Raw genomic sequence first — 23,677 nt, forward strand, 5'->3', positions numbered from 1 at the left:
GGAAACATCTACTAATGAGATCTGGAGCCTCCGGTTTTTATTTATTTCAACACTATTTAAGCCTATCAAACATATTGAAGGACGGCATCCTGCCAGAGAGACAATTTTTGTGTAAAGGAAAAGAAAATGATTAATATCCACTTAAGATATTAAGAGCTGTCTTTCCAGAGACTGTAAATCTGTTGTACAGAATGGCCTTTTCAATATCATCTCTGGCGTTAGCTATGAAAAATGTAATTGTAGACTGTTATGAGAACCAAATGAGAAAATGCTTTGAAAGTTGCTATACAGTTGTAAATGTGTTATTTTTATTGTATCAGGTTACCATAAGAACATAGATAGAGCTAACTTGTTCAATAACTTCAAGTAGAACAGAACTAGGATATACCTCTTGAAATGTGAAGAGGAAACTTTTAGAATCAACATATAGATTTAGAATTAACATATAGATTTAGAATCAACAAAAATGCTATAGATTATTAGATTTACCCTCTTGAGTTTCAAGGAAGGGAAAAACATAGACTAGAAGGAGGTTTCTGAAAGGTTAAAGTAAGTTCATAAATGACTGATTCTCAGTGCTGAATTTTATGAGTAAGCAAAAGGTATTGAAATCATCTATACAAAAATTTGCCTCTCTCACTAAACTGTAAGCTCTGTCTTATACAGGTTCCTATTACTAGTCCATTGTATAGTATTTGGCATACAACAGATAACACATATTTGTCAAATCACTGTTCGTTTGTGTGTGTGTGTGTGTGTGTGTGTGTGTGTGTGTGTGTGTGTGTGTGTGGAGGAGGAGCGCATAAGGCAATCTTTTCTCATCAAGAAGTAGCTGATTACTATTGGGGACAAAATCATTGGATGGTCTGATCCAGACAGCAGTTCCTGTATATAGAATTCTATGAACATTCATTCATCAAAGAAGCATATACATATTTTTAAAGTTAATAAACTAATTGAGAATCCCAGGACAAATGGAATAATGCATGCTCAGATGAATGTAACGTCAAAGGGTGATTGGCTACCAAACAGAGAATGCAATTTAGAAGAAAGCAAGATATGGGTAAAGCATGGTCTTTTGTTTTTTTTCAAGAAATACATAAAAATTGCCCTTAATATGATACTAGATTCAATGTTTTTATCTCCAGAGGGTAAAGCCATCATGAGTGGATGGAAATAACATTAACAATATTACAACTCTATGTAGAGTTTTCTAATAAATGGAAAGATTCAAGGCCTCTTTCGTTGTGCCATCTCATGACAGAAAGCGCTCAACAAAATGCTGGCTTCCCAGCTGGCAGGTCTCCAAGCAATTTATTAATTACATATCCAATGTTTGGCTGGGTGTGGTGGCTCACACCTGTAATCCCAGCACTTTGGGAGACCAAGGCAGATGGATCACCTGATGTCAGGAGTTCGAGACCAGCCTGGCTAACATGGTGAAATCCCATCTCTACTAAAAATACAAAAATTATCCAGGCATGGTGGCGCATGCTTGTAATCTCAGCTACTTGGGAGGCTGAGTAGGAGAATCACTTGAACCCAGCAGGCAGAGGTTGCAGTGAGCCGAGATCGCGCCACTGCACTCCAGCCTAGTCAACAAGAGCGAAAATTCTGTCTCAAAAAATATATATATATACCCATGCCTGTTTGTTCTGACAGCTCCATGAATAAAAGGAAAATCAACAATGCTGCATTTATGGTCAAATTTGTCTTCTCCATTAGCACACACTTTATGTATCTACCAACATTTCTTGGCTAAGACATTCATGATCCTGGATGGACTGACAAGACTCTTTAAACAAAGGCAGGATAACGGAAGAGAAGGCACAGGATTTTTCTGCCATTTTGAACGTTACAGGCTGTGCTGCCAAGGTTCTTGTCACACGGATTAGGATCCTCACTTCCACATTGCCCAAGTGGGTCACCCGCAACCAGGAGGAAATTTAAAACTCTCTTGCTTGGTGCACTATGTTCAGACATGCTATGCATGATAAGCTTGATATTTATAATCTCTCCGCACCTTTTACCTAGAACATGTCATTCAGATAAAAACATGTACTTCCTGTGAGGCATTAAACAGTGAGTATACTCTTTAGCATTGTTAAATATAATCTGATATTCTTATTTAATAGTGATTCAGAATATTGGAGGTCACTCAAAAAGAGAAAGTTTTGCAAAAAAGAAAATACTCTTTCAGGATTTTAATTTTTAAAACTAAATTATAAATATTCAAAACATAATGTACAGAAGTTGATACCAATTCATATCCATGTATTCACAGCCTTTGAAAAAATGGGATTATTTTGCTTTAGGTTCAGTTTAGTTACAGACGCAATTGAATTCTTAAACTACAGATACAAATATAGCCTTTCTCACCTCTAATAAAAAAAAAAAAAAAAAGAAACAATTACCGTAAACTTCTTCCCACACACGGCATAAAGCATCTCTGCATTACAGGCTTCCATGCTGCTTGTGTTATTAGGGCAATTAGAAAGAAGAATGATCACCTCTTCCAGGCTTCCCCCAACACCCTAATACCTAGCTAAGAGCTAGAACTAATTAGAACTCCACCTTTTTTCGGAAGAAGTTGGCTGTGTCCATTATGTATTCTTGTGAAAAGCAGCAATGTCATCTTTAAAATCCCCAGTGGAAAGCAATTTTAGATGTTTACAATTGGAGATTTTCAGTTAAAGGAGAGTGTGGAGAACTGGAGGAGACAAACTATAAAAACTAAAAGCCATTTCAGCCTTTCAAATAATTTTTAAAGGATCTAACCCACTAATTATCTTGAAAACTCTCCAGAGTCATTTCGAAATAATGAAGCTTAAAGCAACAAGCATAGTGCCTGAAAATAAGGAACTGCTTAATGTGGCACATATACACCATGGAATACTATGCAGCCATAAAAAATGATGAGTTCATGTCCTTTGTAGGGACATGGATGAAATTGGAAATCATTATTCTAAGTAAACTACCTCAAGAACAAAAAACCAAACACCACATATTCTCACTCATAGGTGGGAATTAAACAATGAGGACACATGGACACAGGAAGGGGAACATCACACTCTGGGGACTGTTGTGGAGTGGGGGGAGGCGGGGAGGGATAGCATTAGGAGACATACCTAATGCTAAATGACGAGTTAATGGGTGCAGCACACCAGCATGGCACATGTATACATATGTAACTAACCTGCACATTGTGCACATGTACCCTAAAACTTAAAGTATAATAATAATAAAATAAAAAAAAGAGCAGTTCCCAAACTTTTTGGCACCAGGGACCAGTTTTGGGGAAGACAATTTTAACATGGACCAGGGTGGTGGGGTGGGAGCAGGGATGGTTTCATGATTCAAGTGCATTACATTTATTGTGCATTTTATTTATATTATTATTACATTGTAATATATAATGAAATAATTATACAACTCACCACAACATAGAATCAGTGGGAGCCCTGAGCTTGTTTCCTGCAACTAAGCTTTCCATGTGGGGTTGAAAGGGGACAGTGACAGATCCTCAGGCATTAGATTCTCATAAGGAGCATGAACCTAGATCCTTCACACTTGTAATTCACAATAGGGTTCACACTCCTGTGAGAATGTAATGCCACCGCTGATCTGACAGGAGGCAGAGCAGCAATGCGAGTGATGGGGAGCGACTGTAAATACAGATGAAGCTTTGCTCGTTCGTCCAACTCTCACCTCCTGCTGCGAAGCCTAGGTCCTAACTTGCCATAGACCAGAACCAGGGGTTGGGGACCCCTGCTTTAAAATGATTATTACAAAAAAGATGCACATAGCAAAATAATTTCAAACTTGAGAATCTATCCTATTAGTAAAGGGTTCTTCAAATATGCTATGACTTCCCTTATGTACTCCAATATTTACAACACTTACTTTCAATAAAACATTATTTTGAATTCTGATCCCTAATTTACTCTTTTTTTTTTCTAGGTAGAAAGAAACAGCAATTAATCATCATATTGATTCAATCATTATTCACATCTTTCAAGAGAATTAAATAATATGTTCTGCGTTATCCATATTTACTTGACTTGTGCAGGATAATAAATAAAGTCATTTTTAAAGGGTCAATTTTACTTAGAATCATGTTTCTGTACATTGTATCTCGATCGTGTAAAGAAGGAACAGGATGTGGATCTGATAAGGAGGCAATCCAAGTGCAAAGCAGAAATTACAACCCTATCAATACATGCAAACTCACATGTAATAAATTCTGCATGTTTAAAAGTTGAATGAGACACTGGTAAAATCATTTTTCTTTTTCTTTTCTTTTCTTCTTTTTTTTTTTTTTTGAGCAATTAAGCTTTTTAATCACCAGGGTGTAGGCAGACTGAGTCTGAAAAAGGAGTCAGCAAGGGGAGATAGGGGTGGGGCAGTTTTATAGGATTTGGGTAGGTAGTAGGAAATTACAGTTAAAGGGGATTGTTCTCTTGTGGGCACAGGCGGGGGTCACAAGGTGCTCGGTGGGGAGCTCTGGAGACTTATTGTCCAGGAGAAGGAATGTCACAAGGTAATGTCATCAGTTAAGGCAGGAACTGGTTATTTTCACTTCTTTTGTCGTTCTTCAGTTGCCTCAGGCTACCTGGATGTATACATGCAATTAATAAGAAAAACAAAACAAAATAGTGTTGAAGTGTTGGGGCAGCAAAATTTTTGGGGGGTGGTATGGAAAGATAATGGGCGATGTTTCTCAGGACTGCTTCAAGCGGGACTAGGGGCGGCGTGGGAACCTAGAGTGGGAGAGATTAAACTGAAGAAAGATTTTGTGGTAAGGGGTGATATTGCAGGGTTGTTAGAAGGAGCATTTGTCATATAGAATGATTGGTGATGGCCTGGATGTGGTTTTGTATCAATTGAGAATCATTTTTCAATATACAGTCATGTACTACGTAGTGATGTTTCAATGATGAAACATATTTGCAATAGTGGTCCCCATATGATTATAATGCTATATTTTTATTGTATCTTTTGTACGTTTAGATATACTTGTTTAGATATGCAAATACTTACCATTGTACTGCAAATGCCTATTGTATTCAGTGCAGTAACATGCTATACAGGCTTGCAGCTTAGGAGCAATAGGCTATACCATATAGCCTAGGTGTATAGCAGGCTGTACCATCTAGGTTTGTGTAAGCACACTTTATGATGTTCACACAATAATGAAGTCACCTAAGGATGCATTTCTCAGCATGTATTCCCATTGTTAAGCAACATATAGCTACACATAATATTTTTAGTAAAACAAATTAGCTTTTCCTACCAGGAATCATCTAATCCATTACCCAAGAATTCAGGATAATTGTGTCCAACCCCCAACCCACACACACACAAAAATTGTTCTTAACAGCCTTGAAAGACTTTTAAAAACCATTGTCTTCCCTGTGGCCATGTTCCACACTCTCATAGTTTCCTCCTTACATTTGATGATAATCTCATGTTCCTTAGTTTAAGGTCCTTTTTCCTACGTGGACATCAGTGGAAATTCTGAAGATCTGGATAACCATTAGCTTTCAAACAATGAAGCCAGATTTCCTAAAGCATTACTACCAAACCACTCTATTACCTCTTTTTTCTCAGACTAACTTTTCTCTTTTAAACTTCATTACTTTCACTACTCCTGTCTGAGCACTTCCCAGGTTTATAGCATCTCCTGTAAGTGCATTCATGTATTCATTCATCCAAAAATGATTCAAGTGCCTAATGTGTGCCAGGATGGGTACACAATGGTAAATAAGCTAGTCATGTTCTACTCCATGATAGAACTTACCATCCAACAGAGGAATCCCAAGAATGCAAGAGCATTCTGAAACACCCTAAAATTTAAAAGTTATAAATTGTCATAAAAGTCATAAAAGTCTCACTTGTTTCAATTGTTAGTGACCCAAAATAAAAATGCATTCCCTATTAAAGCCAGGAATTACTTGAGCCACATTTGAACCCTGTCCTGCCTCAATATCTAACAGTTTTAACATCTTAGCGAAAGGTCTCTCAACTTTCTTACAAAATTACGTCGTTCTCTTGTTTTCCCTCCAAACTCCACTTTGTCTCAATAACACGTAAATTACAGTCTTTGTTTTCAAACATCAATACATGGTTTTCCAATGACATCATCCTGAGACTAACAACATTCTGAATTCACCATAAAAACTCCCTTATTTTTTTCAGCTTTGTCACTATCTCTTCTATGAAACTATCTTATTCATTTTCAAGCTGCAGTCATGAATAAGCAACAATCAAAGAAAGCAATCAGCCAAAATCAGATAGATGCCACAGGAGCCATGAAGAATGGCTATTTTTAACACTAACTTCTAAACACAGATGGCAAACTAAAACACAGGGTCAACTTAGAGACAACTTTCCTCAAAGTATTGGCCAAAACAAACTAATTTCATCCAGAGAAGTAAAGAAGCATAATCTTATCTGTGTTGCTTCTAAGCCTAGGCATTTTCATGATTCTTTTGAAGTGGGCTACTTTCCTTACACGAAACACTCTAAATTCTGAAGATTCTAGACCTTCCCACTTTAAAATGGGCCACTATAACCCCAAACCACATTTGACACATTCAGTCATGAGTGACTGGCGCATTCTGAACTATCTTGAAACAAATGATCACTGCATTGATAAGCTCTACCTTTAGTATTTAAATAACAAGTTCATTTTGGTCAGTAAGTTCAAACAAATAAGTATGTTTGATATCCAGTTAAATCAGCTTCATAAAGCACATGACACACATTTAGTTAAATCTGGTCAATTATAATTAGAGTGAGAATATTTAATATTTATTTAGTGCTTAATGGGCCAGGAAGTATTTTAATATGTTGTATGCATTAACCTATCTAACTATAACCACAACCTAAGAGGTAGGTACTACATGTAACCCTGTTTTACAGATGAGGATGCACGGCAAAGGCAGAAAAAATAGCATGTACACCATCACATGGTTAATAAGTAGCAGAATCATGATTCCATCTTGGGAAGTGGCCATCTGACTCTGAGTCTGAGTCAAGAGCAGCAGGTTGTGCCAGCATCTCTCAAACAACAACTCTGATGTTCTAAACTTTTGACTCCAACAAATACAATTTAACCCAGATTTTGTCAATGGCAGCCCTAAAATTGTCTTTCTCCCCCAAAAAACAAAGTTATAAAAGTTGAGTGATAATATCACAGTCTAAGGAAGAGCTGAATTCACTGTAATTCAGCTTTCCACCTTCAGCAGATCCTCACTGCTTCTAAGCAATCATTGCATTCAATTCTACTTGACACATTAAAGCTGTGCCAAGTGTGACTTTCCTCAAGTCACCCTGCACTCCCCATTCTAGACACTTTCCACAGAAGCAGTCTGTGGTCAGCTGCACCCACCTTTTCATTTTCAGTATCAACATTCTTGATATCTCTACCTGCTAAATTTGCTTGCTAATGCTTCTGAGGAAAAAGCCAGAAGTTCCCTCTCAGTTCCCCATTACCTGGTCACGAACCTTCCATAACCCACTACTGTAAGTGAGATAACATCAGAACTCTTACATCTCACATTTCTGCTCTGCTATGGTCTCATCCCAGTGTACCTCTTCTTCCTTCATGAACGGATGATCTGTTCCCATCAAACTTGTCTAGGCACGGTTTCCCAAACATGCTCTGTCCTTTCTAGTCCAGTGCCTTCAAATGGGCTGTTCTCTTCACCAGGACTACCTTCTGCCCCTTTAGAGACCCAACCACCTCAACCACACCCTTTCTTTAAGGACATGCCTAAGCCATTGATGTCCACTGTCACCCACAATGATCCTGCTCCCCCAGCCCTGTCTTCACCTCTCTGACCTTATCTCCTCCCGGTCTCCCTCCCAGTCTTTCTTTGTGCTCCAGTCACACTCTCCTATTTGCTGTTACTCATCTTGCCAGGCAAACTCTGCTTCAGAGCCTTTCTACTTGGAGCGCCTTCTGTCCTCAGATATCCTCAGAGATGCCTTTCTTAACTAAATTTTTGGAACTGCCTTTGTGACCCCTTTACACACATATACACACTGCCCCATTCTCTGTCCCTAGTTTAGTTAGCACTTGTTATTATCATCATCTGGCAGGAGTATCTTTTACATATTTACCTTGCTTTTCATCTCTCTCGCTAAGTAGAATGTAAGTTTCCTGAGGGTAGGGATTCTTGTTCATTTTGTTCACTGCTGAAATAGGCAGTGCCTAAAGAGTGTCTACCACATAGTGAGGGCTCAATAGTTATTTGTAAAATGAATGAATTAATGAATAAATAATTTCTTCTTATGACTCACTGCACACATTGCCTGCACTGTCCATTTATCATACATAAATATTAAACTCTAGTTAATGACACACTGAAGTTTGTAGGGGTAAAGTATACTGTTGTCTGCTACCTGCTTTTAAATGTATCAGAAAAGTAAGTTTTTTTGGTAAAATGGTAGTTATAGAATCTAGGTGGCAGTTATATGATGTTCACTGTATAAATCTTTCACCTTTTTCTCTGTCGAACGTTTTTATAATAAAAGTTAAAGAATAATAATGCTTTAGAGAGGTCTACTCTGACTATACAAACTTCAGTTGCCCACCAACTGTTTTCTGTTGCATACCTTTATTTTCTTCACAGTATTCCTCATTAGCTGATGGCATGTTGATCATTCTTTTGCTCATCATTGCCTGTTTATTTTCCCTATTAGAATGCAAGCTCCCTGGAGAGTTCCCAGGATACTGTCTATCACCTAGAATACTGCCTGGAACATAACAGTTGTTTAATAAATAACTTCTTAAGTAAATCAATGAATAGATACCTCGTGATACTGCTTATTATTACCTGTCAGTTTACACATGAAAGTATACTTTTCAAACATATTCTTAGTTCCTTGAAAATTGTACTTTTGTGCAGTTTTTTGTAATATTTAGCAACATTTTAGGAGCACAATAGAGGCTTACATTCTTCTCATATTAATAACACAATCTATTGACAAGTTAGTATCTTTAAATTATAGAATACTATATAAATGATAGATTTTTATTCTTGCATTATTATCATTTAGCTTCCATATCTGTAAAATGAGAAGAACTGAAAGCTTTTGGGTGAAAAAGGCCAAATGAAAATAAGGTATTGTACTTATAAGTGCAAGCTAAACATTGGGTACACAGGAACATAATAATGAGAAAAATAGACACTGGAGACTCCAAAAGTGGGGAGAGAAGGAGAGGAGCAAGAGTTGAAAAACTATCTATTGGATACCATGTTCCCTACTTGGATGACAGGATCATTAGAAGCCCAAACCTCAGTATCATGCAACATACCCATATAACAAACCTGTACATGTACCTCCTGAACCTAATGTAAAAAATAAAACAGATTGGGTGTGGTGGCTCACGCCTGTAATCCCAGCACTTTGGGAGGCTGAGGCGGGAGGATAACTTGAGGTTAGGAGTTTGAGACCAGCCTGGCCAACATGGTGAAACCCCATCTCTACTAAAAATACAAAAATTAGCCAGGCATGATGGCACGTGCCTGTAATCTCAGCTACTTGGGAGGCTGAGACATGGGAATGGCTTGAACTTGGGAGGCAGAGGTTGAAGTGAAGCAAGATTGTGCCACTGCACTCCAGCCTGGGCAACGGAGCGAGACTCTGTCTCAAAAAATAAATAAAAATAAAAATAAAATATTTTTAAAAGAAGAGAAGTATTCTTTCTAGATCATAGAATTTTACAAATTAGAAAGGAGCTTAGAAAAAATTTAATCCAACCCTTCATTTTACAGATGAAGAAAATAAGACTCAGAAAGAAAGGATAACAATTCAAACATTGTGGAGAGCTATGAATGACAGAGACAAAATGAGGGTCCATTCTCTCAATTCCCAGTTTTGACTCCAAGTGAGTAAAGCACAGCCCTGGGAATCTGTCCATCTCCATTTGGAAGCTCCTGTTTTTTCTCCAGCTGTCTCCTAGACACAGAAATCACTCTATGTTGACTCAGTATTAACGTTCAGATGACAAAACTATGAAAGTTTTTGCTAATACTATTTTGCCTTGAAGAATTTGTTTACTCTTCACCAAATCTAAGTGCTGTTTTTCCTCCACTGTGTTGCCATAACCATCTTCAAGGCTTACATATCTTCTCTCCCATTGCTCCCTCACCAACTTCTCTCTCTTACAACCTCTGTAAACACTGTAGAAAGATCATCAGGAAGACTGGGATTCCAAGTTGAGGGCAGAGGCTCGATAGCTGGGTGGCTGGCACAGGGCACTCCCACGTGATCCGAGGAACAAGCAGGGGACTCCCCCCTTAGCCATCACGCTTACTTCTCTCCCAACTACCCCTGCAGCTCAAAGGATTATCATTCAGATAAAACTACAAACAAGTCTAAAAACAGAGTAATGAAGAAAAGCCTGCTTGGACAACTATTTTCTCAGGCACACTAAAAAAAAATAGTTACATAATCTTCTTTAAATTCAGGAATGTGGAAAGTCTTTTTAGAGGCCTAGGGATTACACATCTAGCCATAGGAAATGACAGAGGAGAGGAAATGAATGTTGTCCACAGTATCTTCTCTTAAAAGCAGTCTTTGTATCACGGACTAAAGTGAAGAAAGAAAAAAAAAAATGATTTCAGGAAGTCCAGTCCATGCTTCCAAAGCCCTCAACAGACATTTACTGAGAGCCTATGCTAGCAACATGCAATAGCTAAAGCCTGAAGATTTTAGCCTTTGACCACCTCTACACTCTCTTCCTATGATTCAGCAAAATGGATCTGCCAAGCCGTTTATCTTGCTGTGCCCCAGCTTGCTTTCTTCTTTCAAGACTCTGGCCTTCAGCAATCTGTTCTGCCCAGAATGCTCATAACTACTTTACTGATGAAATCCTGCTCTTTTCTTAAGGTGTAATAACAGCAACAATGACAAGTAACATTTATATAGTGCCTAATATGTACCAGAAACTGTTCTAAGCCCTGTATGTATACATGTGCACATCTACATGTTTATAGTAGCGATATATTTAATCACTTATTTTAATTACTTTATAGTGTTAACATACTTTTAATCACTTTCAATCACTCATTGAATTATATGCTTAATATATAAACTAAATAATATGTCAGTATATACTGAACCATAAAATATATCAAATTATAATTAAATGTATTCATATGTAATATACATTGTATTATATATTATCATATGCATGTATTATATATACACAAATAAAATTAACTTGCTTAATCATAATGATTCTCTTAGAAGATACTATTTCCATTTACAGATGAGTAAACTGAGGAACAGAAGAGTTATTTTCCCAGAATAAAACAGATGGCAAGGAACAGAACTGGAATTTAAACACCAAACAGCCTGTCTTTCAATGCCAAAGTGTTAACCACAGTTCACTGTTCAACTGGTTCAAAATCAGCTACTGCTATGGAGGCATCCCTAGCCTCCTCTCACAACATAATCGTTCTTTATTCTGCCTTCCCATAGCACTCTATACATGTCTCATTGGTACTTATCTCACTGTCTGGGGATTTCTTTTTATCACATGTATGTATCTCCCTACTTCCACTTCTCATTTCAACCCTTACTCACATCCTTCCCAGAGGGAGATAATTGAGGGAAGAACTTCCTGTACCTTATTCTCTATATTCCTTGAACAAAACACAATGGCTGGCACACAGCAGATCTTCAATAAATGTTTGTAAAAGGAATGAATGAAATAGCTTTAAAAGGGGTCGACAGAATTGTGGGGAGTGCATCTCTTGGCATGAGACAGAAGAAATGCTTTCTGCAACAGGTGGAAGCACTAAGGAGTGCATGGACCAGAGCATCCTCAAGGTACCTGGGCCATTCTGATTGCATGGACTAGTCAAGAAGCTCATTTGGGCTAAGTTGGTTTCTAAATAGGTACACATTCATTCCATAAGTGTCATCTATGTAATTAATTCTGTAGGCTCATTTAATCAGTATTTCAAGTTTCCTGACTTAGAGGATTTTAGTTTACAAAAGGAAAATGAAAAATTGAACAGTATAAATAATGTAGTCCCAATGAATACCATAGATAATTATCATGGAGACTCAAAGGAGGAAGATGCATTTAGGATAGTAACAGGAAAGGCAACATGGAGAAGCTGAGAGTTAAGGGAGAGGTAGGTTGAGGTGAGTGGAGGGACTTGGAAAGTCATTCTAAAGATGTGCAGAAACACATTGTCTCTCCCAACAACAAGAAATTAGTATGGTAACCAGCCTTACACATACAGGCCCACCAGTTGTTTACATTTCTTACTACAAGCTACTAAGTTAGTTTCTTACAGAATTCAAAATCCAATGAGTTTATTCTGTACAAAATTATTTACCTAAGGTTTCATTATTCCAAAATAAACTATCAAAATTTCAGAAATGCAGAAAACCTAGAAAGTCAAAGATAACAATAACCTCCCATCATTCCTTCTGGCCTTTTACTGCTTTGTCCCTATTTACTTAAGGATTCTCTGAGACAGAAATATTCCCCCAGAGAGATTTATTACTAAACATGTGGTTTTGGAATAGTTTGAATTTCCTAACATTTTTCTTTGAGTTTGTTTACTTGCCCTCTCCCTCTCTCTCTCTCTCTCACCCCCCCACCTCTCAGATTTTGCATCTCTTTTTATCCTCCCAATTTTTTTGTATTAAATTTTGCCAATAGAGTCCAAAGGCATTGCTGAATCCCAATGTCATCATTTGGAGCAACAAAGGAGATTAAAGCCTTAGTAGTGTTTGGTATAATACCTCAACCAAAGTTTATAGATGTCAGAATAATTTTTAAAATTAGGACAAAAAGTAAAAAGAAAAGCAAAATTTTCTCTTTAAAAAGCAAACATTCTATAAACAAATAAATACAGTTTTCCAAGTGTTAAACCCAACTTCCCAGAATCAATAGACTTTACCTAACATAAGGTTGGAATATAATTCTGCAGCGTTACTTACTTGGTTGAAAATAAAAGGAACTTCTTTCTTCTCTCCCACCTTCATAGAAGATACAGGAAATGTTGCTGTCCCTAGAGTTTCATCCATGACATAATTGGCATCCATTAATGTAATCTATAGAGTAAAATGTAAAGCACAAAAATAAAATTTCCCATGGATCTTTGGAAATTACATCTATAATTTCTACAACATTTAAAAAAATGAAGCTCTCAAGTGATATTTAAAAGTCCTTTGAAGATCTCAATATTTAATTGGTAACAATACTTTTATCTTTTCCTTTTTTTTTTTTTTTTTTTTTTGAGACAGGGTCTCACTCACCAGGCTGGAGTGCAGCGGCGGGATCTCGGCTCACTGCAAACTCCACCTCCCAGATTCAAGCGAATCTCCTGCCTCAGCCTCCTAAGTAGCTGGGATTATAGGCAAGCGCCACCACATCCAGCAAATTTTTGTATTTTTAATAGAGACAGCGTCTCACCATGTTGGCCAGGCTGGTCTCGAGCTCCTGACCTCAAGTGATCTGCCTGCCTTGGTGCTCTGAAAATGCTGTAGGGTGAGCCACAGTGCCCAGCCAATATTTTTCTTCTGAGTACTGTGTTTGCTATAAGATAATAATTTTTCACATTTTCCTGATTGATTTATTCACTTATCATGTTTTCAAAAATGAAACTTTATCTCCTCTCTACTTTGGAATATGAGACAGATATTAATGTAGAAAATGGATACAAATATTTTGGGAAAAATTAATTTTCACTTTTTAAAAAGGCAAGTTAAAATATTTTTATTCTATTATACTGGTATTCTCTCTTTGATGGCAGAAAATATGTTTTCTCCAAAGCACGTGGGGAGGACAGCAGTTTTCCCAACCCTACCTAACTCCTGTATGTCCTGATAGACACTCATATTACTTGACAGACACCATTTAGATTCTAGTCTACCAAGTTGCCCAGTCTAACTCCAACTATAGCTAACAGGAACAAAAAGGCAGTAAAAGAACAAACTCAAGCATGTCTCTCAACATAAATCACAACCATCTAACATCATCCAAATGGTTCACTTACCTCCAAAACATTTTCCTGATTAGGATCCAAAATAAATTCAAAGGTCTCATTCCACACAGGGTTTATGTCATTATTGAAATGTCTTGTTCTCTTCCTGCTGTCAGGGGTTGTAGAGATAAAAAGTTCCACATAGGGATCTGGAGTATCAACTACAGATAGTAAACACAAACAAGAAGGAGGTAGAAATGTGATTCATAGTTCCTTTTTTTTTTATTAATATATGTTGTCAGTTTATTTTCAATGAATATGTAGTGATGTATTTAAATTTCTGAGACAAGATAATATACACGTAATAGAAAAACATCATAGGGCAGATACTTTTTACATATGTCGCTGTCCTTCATAATAGTCCTGTGAGAGGGAATTGTTTATTAAGTGATTATTCAGAATTCCTCCATCTATCTAGAGAGGACAGGTTCACGGCAGTCAACATCTCAGTCAAGCTACTACAGGATGATAACAATGTCACCCAGCTAACGCCAACATGACCTTCACCCAGGACTGTGACAGTGACAGGATCATGGGTTTAAAGCTAGAGACAAATGCACAGACCTACTGTGAACTCATTTTTGACAAAGGTGCCAAGAACATACACTGGGGAAAAAACAGTCTCTTCAATAAATGGTGCTGGGAAAACTGGATGTCCATATGCAGAAGAATGAAGCCAGACTCCTATCTCTTGCCATATACAATAATCAAATAAAAATGGATTAAAAATTTAAATGTAAGACTTCAAACTATAAAACTACAACAAGAAAACATTGGGGAAAATCTCCAGGACAACAGTCTGGGCAAAAATTTCTTGAGCAATACCACACAGGCACAGACAACCAAAGCAAAAATGGGCAAATGGGATCACATCAAACTAAAAAGCTTTTTTGCACACCAAAGAAAAAAAAATCAACAAAATGAAGAAACAACCCACAGAATGGGAGAAAATACTTGCAAATTACCCATCTGACAAGAAATTAATAGACAGAATAGATAAGGAGCTCAAAAAACTGTAGAAAAACATCTAATAATGTAACCAACAAAATGAGCAAATGATTTGAATAGACATTTCTCAAAAGAAGACATACAAATGGGAAACAAGCATATGAAAAGTGCTGAACATCATTAATCATAAGAGAAGTGCAAACTAAAATTACAATGAGATCTCATCTCACCCAGATAAAATGGCTTATATCCAGGCAATAACAAATGCTGGCAAGGATGTGGAGAAAAAGGATCTCTTGTATAATGTTGGTGGGAATGTAAATTAGCACAACCACTGTGGAGAATAATTTGGAGGTTCCTCAAAAACCTAAAAATAGAGCTACCATATGACCAAGCAATCCCACTGCTGAGTATATACTCGAAAGAAAGGAATCAGTATACTGAAGAGATATCTGTACTCCTGTGTTTATTGCAGCACTATTTACAATAGCTAAGATTTAGAAGCAACCTAAGTGTCCATCAACAGATGAATGGGTAAAGAAAACGTATTACAGATACACAATGGAGTGTTACTCAGCCATAAAGAAGAATGAGATCTCGTCATTTGCATGGATGGAACTGGAAGTCATTATCTTAAGTGAAATAAGCAAGGCACAGAAAGGCAAACAGCACATATTCTCACTTATTTGTAGGATCTAAGAATCAAAACAGTTGAACCCATGGAGGGGGCAGAAGGATGATTACCAGAGGCTGGGAAGGGTAGCGGGGGGCTGGAGGGGAGGTGGGGATGGTTAATGGATACAAAAAAAACACAATAGAAAAATGAATAAGACTTGCGATTTGATAGCACAACAGGGTGACTATAGCCAATAATAACGTAATTGTTCATTTAAAAGTAACTAAAAGAGTGTAATTGGATTATTTGCAACAAATCATAAATGCTTCAGAGGATGGATACCCTATTCTCCATGATGTGATTATTTTACACTGCATACCTATATCAAAACATTTCACGTACCCCATAAATATATACACCTACTATGTACCCATAAAAATTAAAAAGTAAAAGTAAAAAATAAAAAAGAAAAAACATTGAAAAATACTTTTTTAAAAAAAAGATTATATTTGTCAATGTTAGAAAAATCATCCTGGTTACTTTATCAGATAAAATAATGGAAGTCATTGTGAGAATATCGTTTATTGTTATAGAGTTGCCTTGTATGGTTGTACAGGTTGTGCACTGAACAACTTTAAGGGGTGGCACTCATATTAAAAATCAACATGTATTTATTATGGCAATATTCAGATGGAAATGAGGTGTCTCTATGAAGTAACAAATTTTTCTTTTCCTTTTTTTATTTTTTTTTGAGACAGAGTCTTGCTTTGTTGCCAGGCTGGAGTGCAGTGGCATGATCTCGGCTCACTGCAACCTCCGCCTCCTGGTTCAAGCAATTGTCGTGCCTCAGCCTCCAGAGTAGCTGGGATTACAGGCACATGCCACTATGCCTGGCTAATTATTGTATATTCAGTAGAGACAGGGTTTCACCATGTTGGCCAGTATGGTCTCGATCTCCTGACCTCGTGATCTGCCCACCTCAGACTCCTGAAGTGCTGGGATTACAGGCATGAGCCACCATGCCCAGCCAGTAATGGTTTTTTCTATTTCACATAAATACCCACTTGAATCAGGGTATGATATGTGTGCCCACTGAAATAGAACGAAACAATTGCAAATAAAGAAAATATTTTAATTTCCTCCCATTACATCTACACTTAGCAACAAAGCGAGTGACCCAAACTGTGCAAGTATTGATCACTCCTTTTTTTTAGGATTCCACTGAATCCTTTAATGTCTTACAGCACTGGACACACTATACTTTATGGATGAAATTATACATCTATCTGTCTTTTCCTACAAGACTATAAACAACTTGAGGGCAAAGATCTTGTCTTCCTCAGCTGTACATCTTCAGAAGCTAACAACAGAAAGCAACAATTACAATATTCAAGGTTTCCTAACCTAAGGATTTGACTTTCCCGTTTAACAGGTGCTTTTCCATGTGACCATTATAATTAATAACAAAAATAACAAATGAGTAACGACTACAGGGATCTGTGTTAAGCACTTTACACACATTAGTCTCATTTAAATCTCACAATGGCGCTATAACATAAGTATTTTATTTTAGTGTTAAAGTAACAGGAACTGAGAAATGTTAAGCATTCTGTCCAATATCACATAGCTAATAAGCATCAGGTCAAGATCTTGAACCTGGGTCATTTGACTACAACAATAATTCTCTTATTACATGATGTTCCTCAGTAACAAAAATTAAATGATAAGGTATGGATTCTATGGAAAGAGGAGCTGGAATTAGAGGAAGAGAAAGAGAGGGTGAGCACAAGAGTGAGGGAGGGAAGGGGGAGAGAAGAAGTACAGAGGTCTAAGCAAAAAGATCCAACAATTGAAAATAAAGGAAAAGCAAAAATAATAGTTTGTGACCTATTGATTGGGTTTCCCCCCAAAAAAATTTCAAATAGACGTTGTCTGTCAACAACAGCTATGGTCATCAAAAAACGTAATCAATGCCTTTCACTTAATTGTTCAGTATTGCTCCTGGTTCTTTATGTAGCCATCAGCTTCTTTAGATGCATGTGTATGTTTGGTGGTCGTTATTACAAAATGGGAGGATCTACAAACGAGGTATCAGCCTTTGAGACTGCCTTTAATTTTCTGGCTTGGACCTTATACATCATTGGAAAGAGCAGTGGGGCAAAAGTGAGACTGCAACACGAATGCCCAGGGTTATTGTAAAAACACAGGCCCCGACCTTCATCCCTGAAGACCAATTATCTGCGTATCTGTAGTGGAACTAAGGGCTTGCAATTTTTAACAAGTAGTCTAGCTGACAATGATGTAGATCATCTTCTGGTCACACTTTTGATATCCCATTTTAGAGAAAAGGGAATAGCCAGTCATTCTCATTTCTAACTCAGTGCTTATACCTCTCAACAGGACCATGGAATACAAATTAGAAAACAAAAAGATTGAGTGGGAAGGATGATAAGGTGAAATGGGCCAAAGAAGAAGAGAACATGTCATAGGGTAATATCACATTTTCAACTAGGAGGTAACTGCTTCTTTTCCCTAACCATGTTTCTACCATATCACCAGTGCTCAGGATTGCAAATCGGAAGTAAAACTCCATATTTAGAATAGCAGTTGGTAGAAAATTATCAAGAAAAATAAGTAATTTTAAGGAAAGTATTCAATTAATGCTTCAAAGTATGTGTTACAAAACATAGCCCTACGTTATCTCATAAGGCCAGATTTTTCTCATAGGGCCAATGCTCTTCTTTTAACCATTTTCCAAGAAGTAATAGAAAAAAAACAAAGCCAAGCAAAAACCAACGTGGAATACAAGAGTGTGTGGGAAGGGGAGGCATGCAGATGGCAAACATCATTCATTCATTCAACAAATACGTGAGTGCCTACTATATGCCAGGCATTGCTCATTCACAAGCAGTTTAGCCTTGATAGGGAGCCAAACACTAAACTGAAAATTCGGATTATGGAAGTGAGTCAAATGTTAACAGCCTAATTTTAGAGGCAAGGTAAATTGAAGATAAGCAGTTACGCTACCCCAGTGACTAGTAACTCAGTCACCCAGATTATTACACACAAATAAGGTCAAATCGTAGGTGGGGAAATTGCCTTTTCAGACTTGATCTTTACTTGAATCTTTGGGAAAGAGGAGGGTGAGGTCTTCTTGGCCCAAACAAGAAGGAGCAAGCTGCAAGCGAAGTTCCTTGGAAGGCACCAGATGGGAAAAGGAAGGGACAAATTGAAGCAACATGAGTCAAACCATTATCTGCCCATCTTCTCAGCCATTTTAGACTCTCAATGGGTCATATTTTTAACAAATTCTAATTCTGACAAAATGATAAAGAAAATACCATAAAAACAATATGCCCACACCATGTTTATATGTTAAAACATCCACAGACTTTGTTTAAAAAATCAGAATCCAGTTTAATAGCTGTCACGTTGGATTTGCATTATTTAATTTTACTTTGAAAGTAAGTCAGCTTTCTAAAATGTATGTCAAGACTGGCAGTGTTTCTAATTTCTCCTCTTGCTTCTTTAGCAAGAGACTTCAGAGTTAAGATGTCAAAGGATGCTGGACAGTGGAAAACCACCAAAACTGCACACTTTGATTTTGCAGTCTGCATCAGCTCTAATCTAAGAAACATCTATAACAGTGGTAGATAGGATAAAAATAAGTTTTAAGGGGCTAGTTTAAAGTTGGATTACAATAATCACATAGCTCAGTTTCTTTGCATAATCTATAACAATCACTGGCATGGTAGCGAACAGAATTAGAAGATTTGAAAAGGAAGGCAGCCCACTTTGACAGTAAACACAGCCCAATACTTTAGAGAAGTTTCAAGGAATGAATTAAAGAAAAAGTTAAATGTAGAATTCGTTTTTTCCTATACACTGTACTTATTTCATGGCTTTGTGAATTAACACCTATGGAGCAAGTGGGTGTTGAGTCACTAACTCAGCCTCATCTTGATTATTTTCAGCCAAACAGGTGGTGAAGCAAAGATGTCATATGTGGGCAAAAACCCCTTTTACATCTCATCCTTTTATCTAAATCTTGACAAACAAAAAATGTCGGGGGTGTGGAATACAGATCTTTTTTCTTCCCATGAAGTTGACATGAAACTACATGCACCAGAAATAGCTTCAGGGTGGTAAAACTTACTACTAAACTTCAGGAGTTTAAGGAGCGCCTGCCTGAAGTCATAACAGGCCCATTTGTCATTTCAGCTTTGTCCAAGCAATATATCATGTGATTCATGAACTCATGGCAGCTTCTAAACTCCTAGTTCTATTTTAAATATTCTCTATTTGCCTATTTCCCCTTCATCAGTAGCAACTTAAACCTCTTGTTTGAAAAACAGATTACAAGTAATTTGTTACAATTCTTGTGATAAATAGCAAAAAAAAAAAAAAAAAAAAAAAATTCCCAAAGGGGAAAGTCCTCCCAAATGTGTAGTCAAAATATTGCCATTCTGAATAGCTATGGTTCAATGACAGTGAGCTTAAAACAGTGTTTCCCCAAATGTAGTCCACTGAAATACCATGACCTTTACGGATTCATCTGCAGTGCCTGTTAAAAATGCAGAACCTTAGCACCTTCAATCACATTCTCCAGCATGGGCCTGGAAATCTGCATTTTGACAACTTGACCAGGTGATTATTATGCACACATTTGAAGAACAGGGGCTTAATGTATAATATTACAAGGAACTAAAGAACAGGAGTATAATAACACCCATAGAAAAATTACAAACATTTTGACATTGAGAAGGCAACAAAGTTACTGGTCTTCTGTCAAGGAGTTATTCTGCCCATAGACTAGATTAAGCCCAGTCCAGTCATTTACTTCTATTTCTCTCCAGACATAAAATACATTTTCAAATGGCCATGAGAAAATAAATCCAAGAATAAATTAAGTGTGGGTGTGTTAGTTGGCAATCTGTTTAAGGTGATGGACCGCTGTTCAAATGTTATGCTTCAATTATCAACAAAGTAGAAAGGACTAAACGAGAAGCAGTAAGACCAAAACTTAAATGAAAATTTGTTGAACGAAATGCCTCTGAATACTATTCTCAGATATGGTCATTCCTTTGATATATTTATGACATAATAATATTGCTAATTACACACAGAGATCTTAGAGCAGCTTTTATGATTGTCAACCTTTTCGCTACCCATGTACTAAGCTGGTTGAGGTATGAGGTAGGAGTTAAGATTCAGTCTTTTTCCCTGTGTAACCAATAGACCCAGCATTATTTATTGGAAATACTGCCTTTAGCCCTTGCATTGCAGTATAAACTTTGCATTAATCAAGTGGTCACATAAAAGTGTAAGTCTGTTTCTGGACTTCCGTTTGTCTATTAGTCCATTAATCTATCATTTAAGCTTGAATCTATACCATGCCAATACCAAACCGTCTTAATAATAATATTTTTATATTAATTGTAATATCAGGTAGTCTAAGTCCTGGAACTTTGTTCAATATCTTCAGGATTATACTGGCAGTTACTTTATTTCCACACCTCAAAGATGTCAGCTAATATCTTATGGTTCCTCTCTGTTTTGTTGAGAAATCCACTCTTGGTCTTTGGCTTTTCAATATATTTTATTGGCTACAGGAAATACCCAGCCATTATATTTTCAAATATTACTTTTTCCCTATTCCCTGTCTCTTCCCAATGCTTTTTATCATACCCCAGCTTTTTATTCTATATTTTATTTCCTTATTTGTCTTTTGTGTTTCAGTCTGGATATTTTCTATAGACCTATTTTTCAGTTCAGTAATTCCCTCTTTAACTGTTTTCAAACTACAGTAAAACCATCTACTGAGTTCTTAATTTCTTATGTTTTTCAGTTTAAAATTTTCCATTTGATTATTTTGTATATATCTGGTTTCCTGGTAAAATCCTCCATCTTAGCATCTATTTTCTTGAACATATCACTCTTAGTTATTTTAAGATCCACATCCAATACTTGTGGATCTATTTGTTTCTTGATCTTATTTTTGTTACACTGATATTCTATAAGCCACTGAATATTCATGATTCAGTCAACCTTTGGCTGAATGCCAGACTTTTTTATGACAAATTATGGAAGAGCTAGATCTACCTCCACAGATGACCCACTTTATTCTCCGGCAGAGAGAGAAAGTAGGACTGATATCCTCTATTAAATTTTAAAAAATGAATTGATTTCATTCTTTGTAAGGTTAGTCTACCTCTTGTTCACTCCCACTCTAAGGCTCCCAACTTAAAGTCAAGGGTATTTGTTAGGCCCCTTTTAATTTGGTCTCTCTGATCTCCTTGTTTGTTTGTTTGTTTGTTTGTTTGTTTCCTCTTATGAGATTGCCAATATCTTTGTCCTGTTTTTCAGGTTTTTATTTTTGCTTCTCAGGCTGTTGTCCTGCATGAATCAAGAATCTGGCTAGTGCCTCATGATGAAGGTGCTGGCTGTCAGGGATACTTCTTCTCTAGGCTTTCTCTCAAGGAAACTGGCTTCTCAAAATCAACTTATTTTGTCCTAAAATCCAGTCTTTATACCCCAAGTCCTTTGAGGTTGACAAAGCTCTGCTGGATTATTGGCCTCTTCACTGCTTGGCTACTTCCCATATCTCTATCACTCCCCTCCAACCTACCTAGATGCAGCTAACTAATAGACTGAGGGAAAACGTGGCTTGCAGAATATGAACTTATTCCTTTTTTTTTCTTTTTCTTTTTTTTGAAGACAGGGTCTTACTCTGTCACCCAGGCTGGAGTGCAGTGGCACCATGCTGCCATCTCAGCTCACTGTAGCCTCAACCTCCTGGTTTCAGGTGATCCTCACACCTTAGCCCCCTTCCCCAAGTAGCTGGGACTACAAGCTCACACCATCATGCTCAGCTAATTTTTTGTATTTTTAGTAGAGATGGGGTTTTACCATGTTGTCCAGCCCTGGTCTTGAACTCCTGGGCTCAAACAATTCATCTGCCTTGGCTTCCCAAAGTGCTGGGATTATAGGCGTGAGCCACCACGCCCGGCCTGGCTTATTTCTCTTCTGAGATCTTAGTCCCTCAAGTCCCATTTTACTCATCAGCTTTTCATTTCTTTAGACATTTAAAAAAAATAATTTAATATGTGTTTCCTACGTTGTTCTTAGGAAAAGTAAATACAATGCTATTAGTCACTTAAGCATACTTCAGTGACCATTTAGTTCCTAACTTGGCCAAACTATAATCATCCCTATCCTTCCCCTCCACCCACCATTCTCCACATGGCTGCTCAAACATGTACTGTTTTTTTCAAGCCACCTACCCTACTTACTACTTCTCTTTTGAGGACACAATTCAGACTCACACTTCACTAAAAAAAACAAAAGGGGAGGATTAGATGTAGTCTTTCAATTTTACTTCCCTATATCTCATAATTTAAAAAATATATTTATAATTTAATAATGTATTCATATTTAAGTTCTTCCTCTATTATCTTAGAAGTAAAAGTATCCTTACACTCTTCTCTCAATCCCGCTTCTCTCGGATATTTCTTATTTTTTAATCCCCAGCCTCAAATTTAATCTGTAAATATTGGTTTTGCCTTAGCTACTTTCTCTCAACTTATAAATAAAAACAAATATTGGGCATCCTAAAAAAAAATGAACAAAATTTCATTGATTCTTATAATTCTTCCAGATCTTTTCTCTCCTACATCAAAGATTTTGGAAAAATATAGTCTACACTTACTGCTTCTAAATCTCATTGTTCCATAAGTTTCCAACCTACTGTCTTCTGCCTTCTTCTGTTACCCTAATCAGTTCATTCTCTCAAACCTAACTTCAATGCCAAATTCAGTGAGCTTTTTCTCACTTTACTTGACACATATGCAACATCCTTGGTGCAATTATCTTTCTTTTGTGTCTAATATATCATTATTTTGTGATTTCCTACCTACCTCTCTAAATAGCTCCTCTATATCTTTCACCAGCTTTCTCCACCTCAACTCATCACTAAACTGTGGATTTTCTTCTTGTGTCCCTTACAAATCTCTTATTAAAATTCTTCAAAAGGAAGCGAGGCCTTTAAACACTGTATCGCTCATGTAGTCAAAACCAAGTTGCAAAGGAATGA

At 37.0% G+C, this 23,677-nt stretch overlaps 1 protein-coding gene across 3 annotated transcripts in view; it reads right to left on the minus strand.

Moving 5' to 3' along the window:
* PLA2G4A (phospholipase A2 group IVA) overlaps positions 1-23,677 on the minus strand; it is a 166,666-nt gene that overhangs the window by 88,112 nt on the left and 54,877 nt on the right. For all 3 annotated transcript variants that reach the window (XM_009239984.3, XM_054527419.2, NM_001132692.1), the window contains 2 exon segments: positions 14,034-14,182; positions 12,976-13,089 (listed from right to left, as the gene is read on the minus strand). In XM_009239984.3, coding sequence (XP_009238259.1) covers positions 12,976-13,089; positions 14,034-14,182 — 263 coding nt within the window.

This window comes from Pongo abelii, chromosome 1 (assembly GCF_028885655.2).
Source record: "Pongo abelii isolate AG06213 chromosome 1, NHGRI_mPonAbe1-v2.0_pri, whole genome shotgun sequence".
Classification (NCBI taxonomy): Eukaryota; Metazoa; Chordata; class Mammalia; order Primates; family Hominidae; genus Pongo; species Pongo abelii.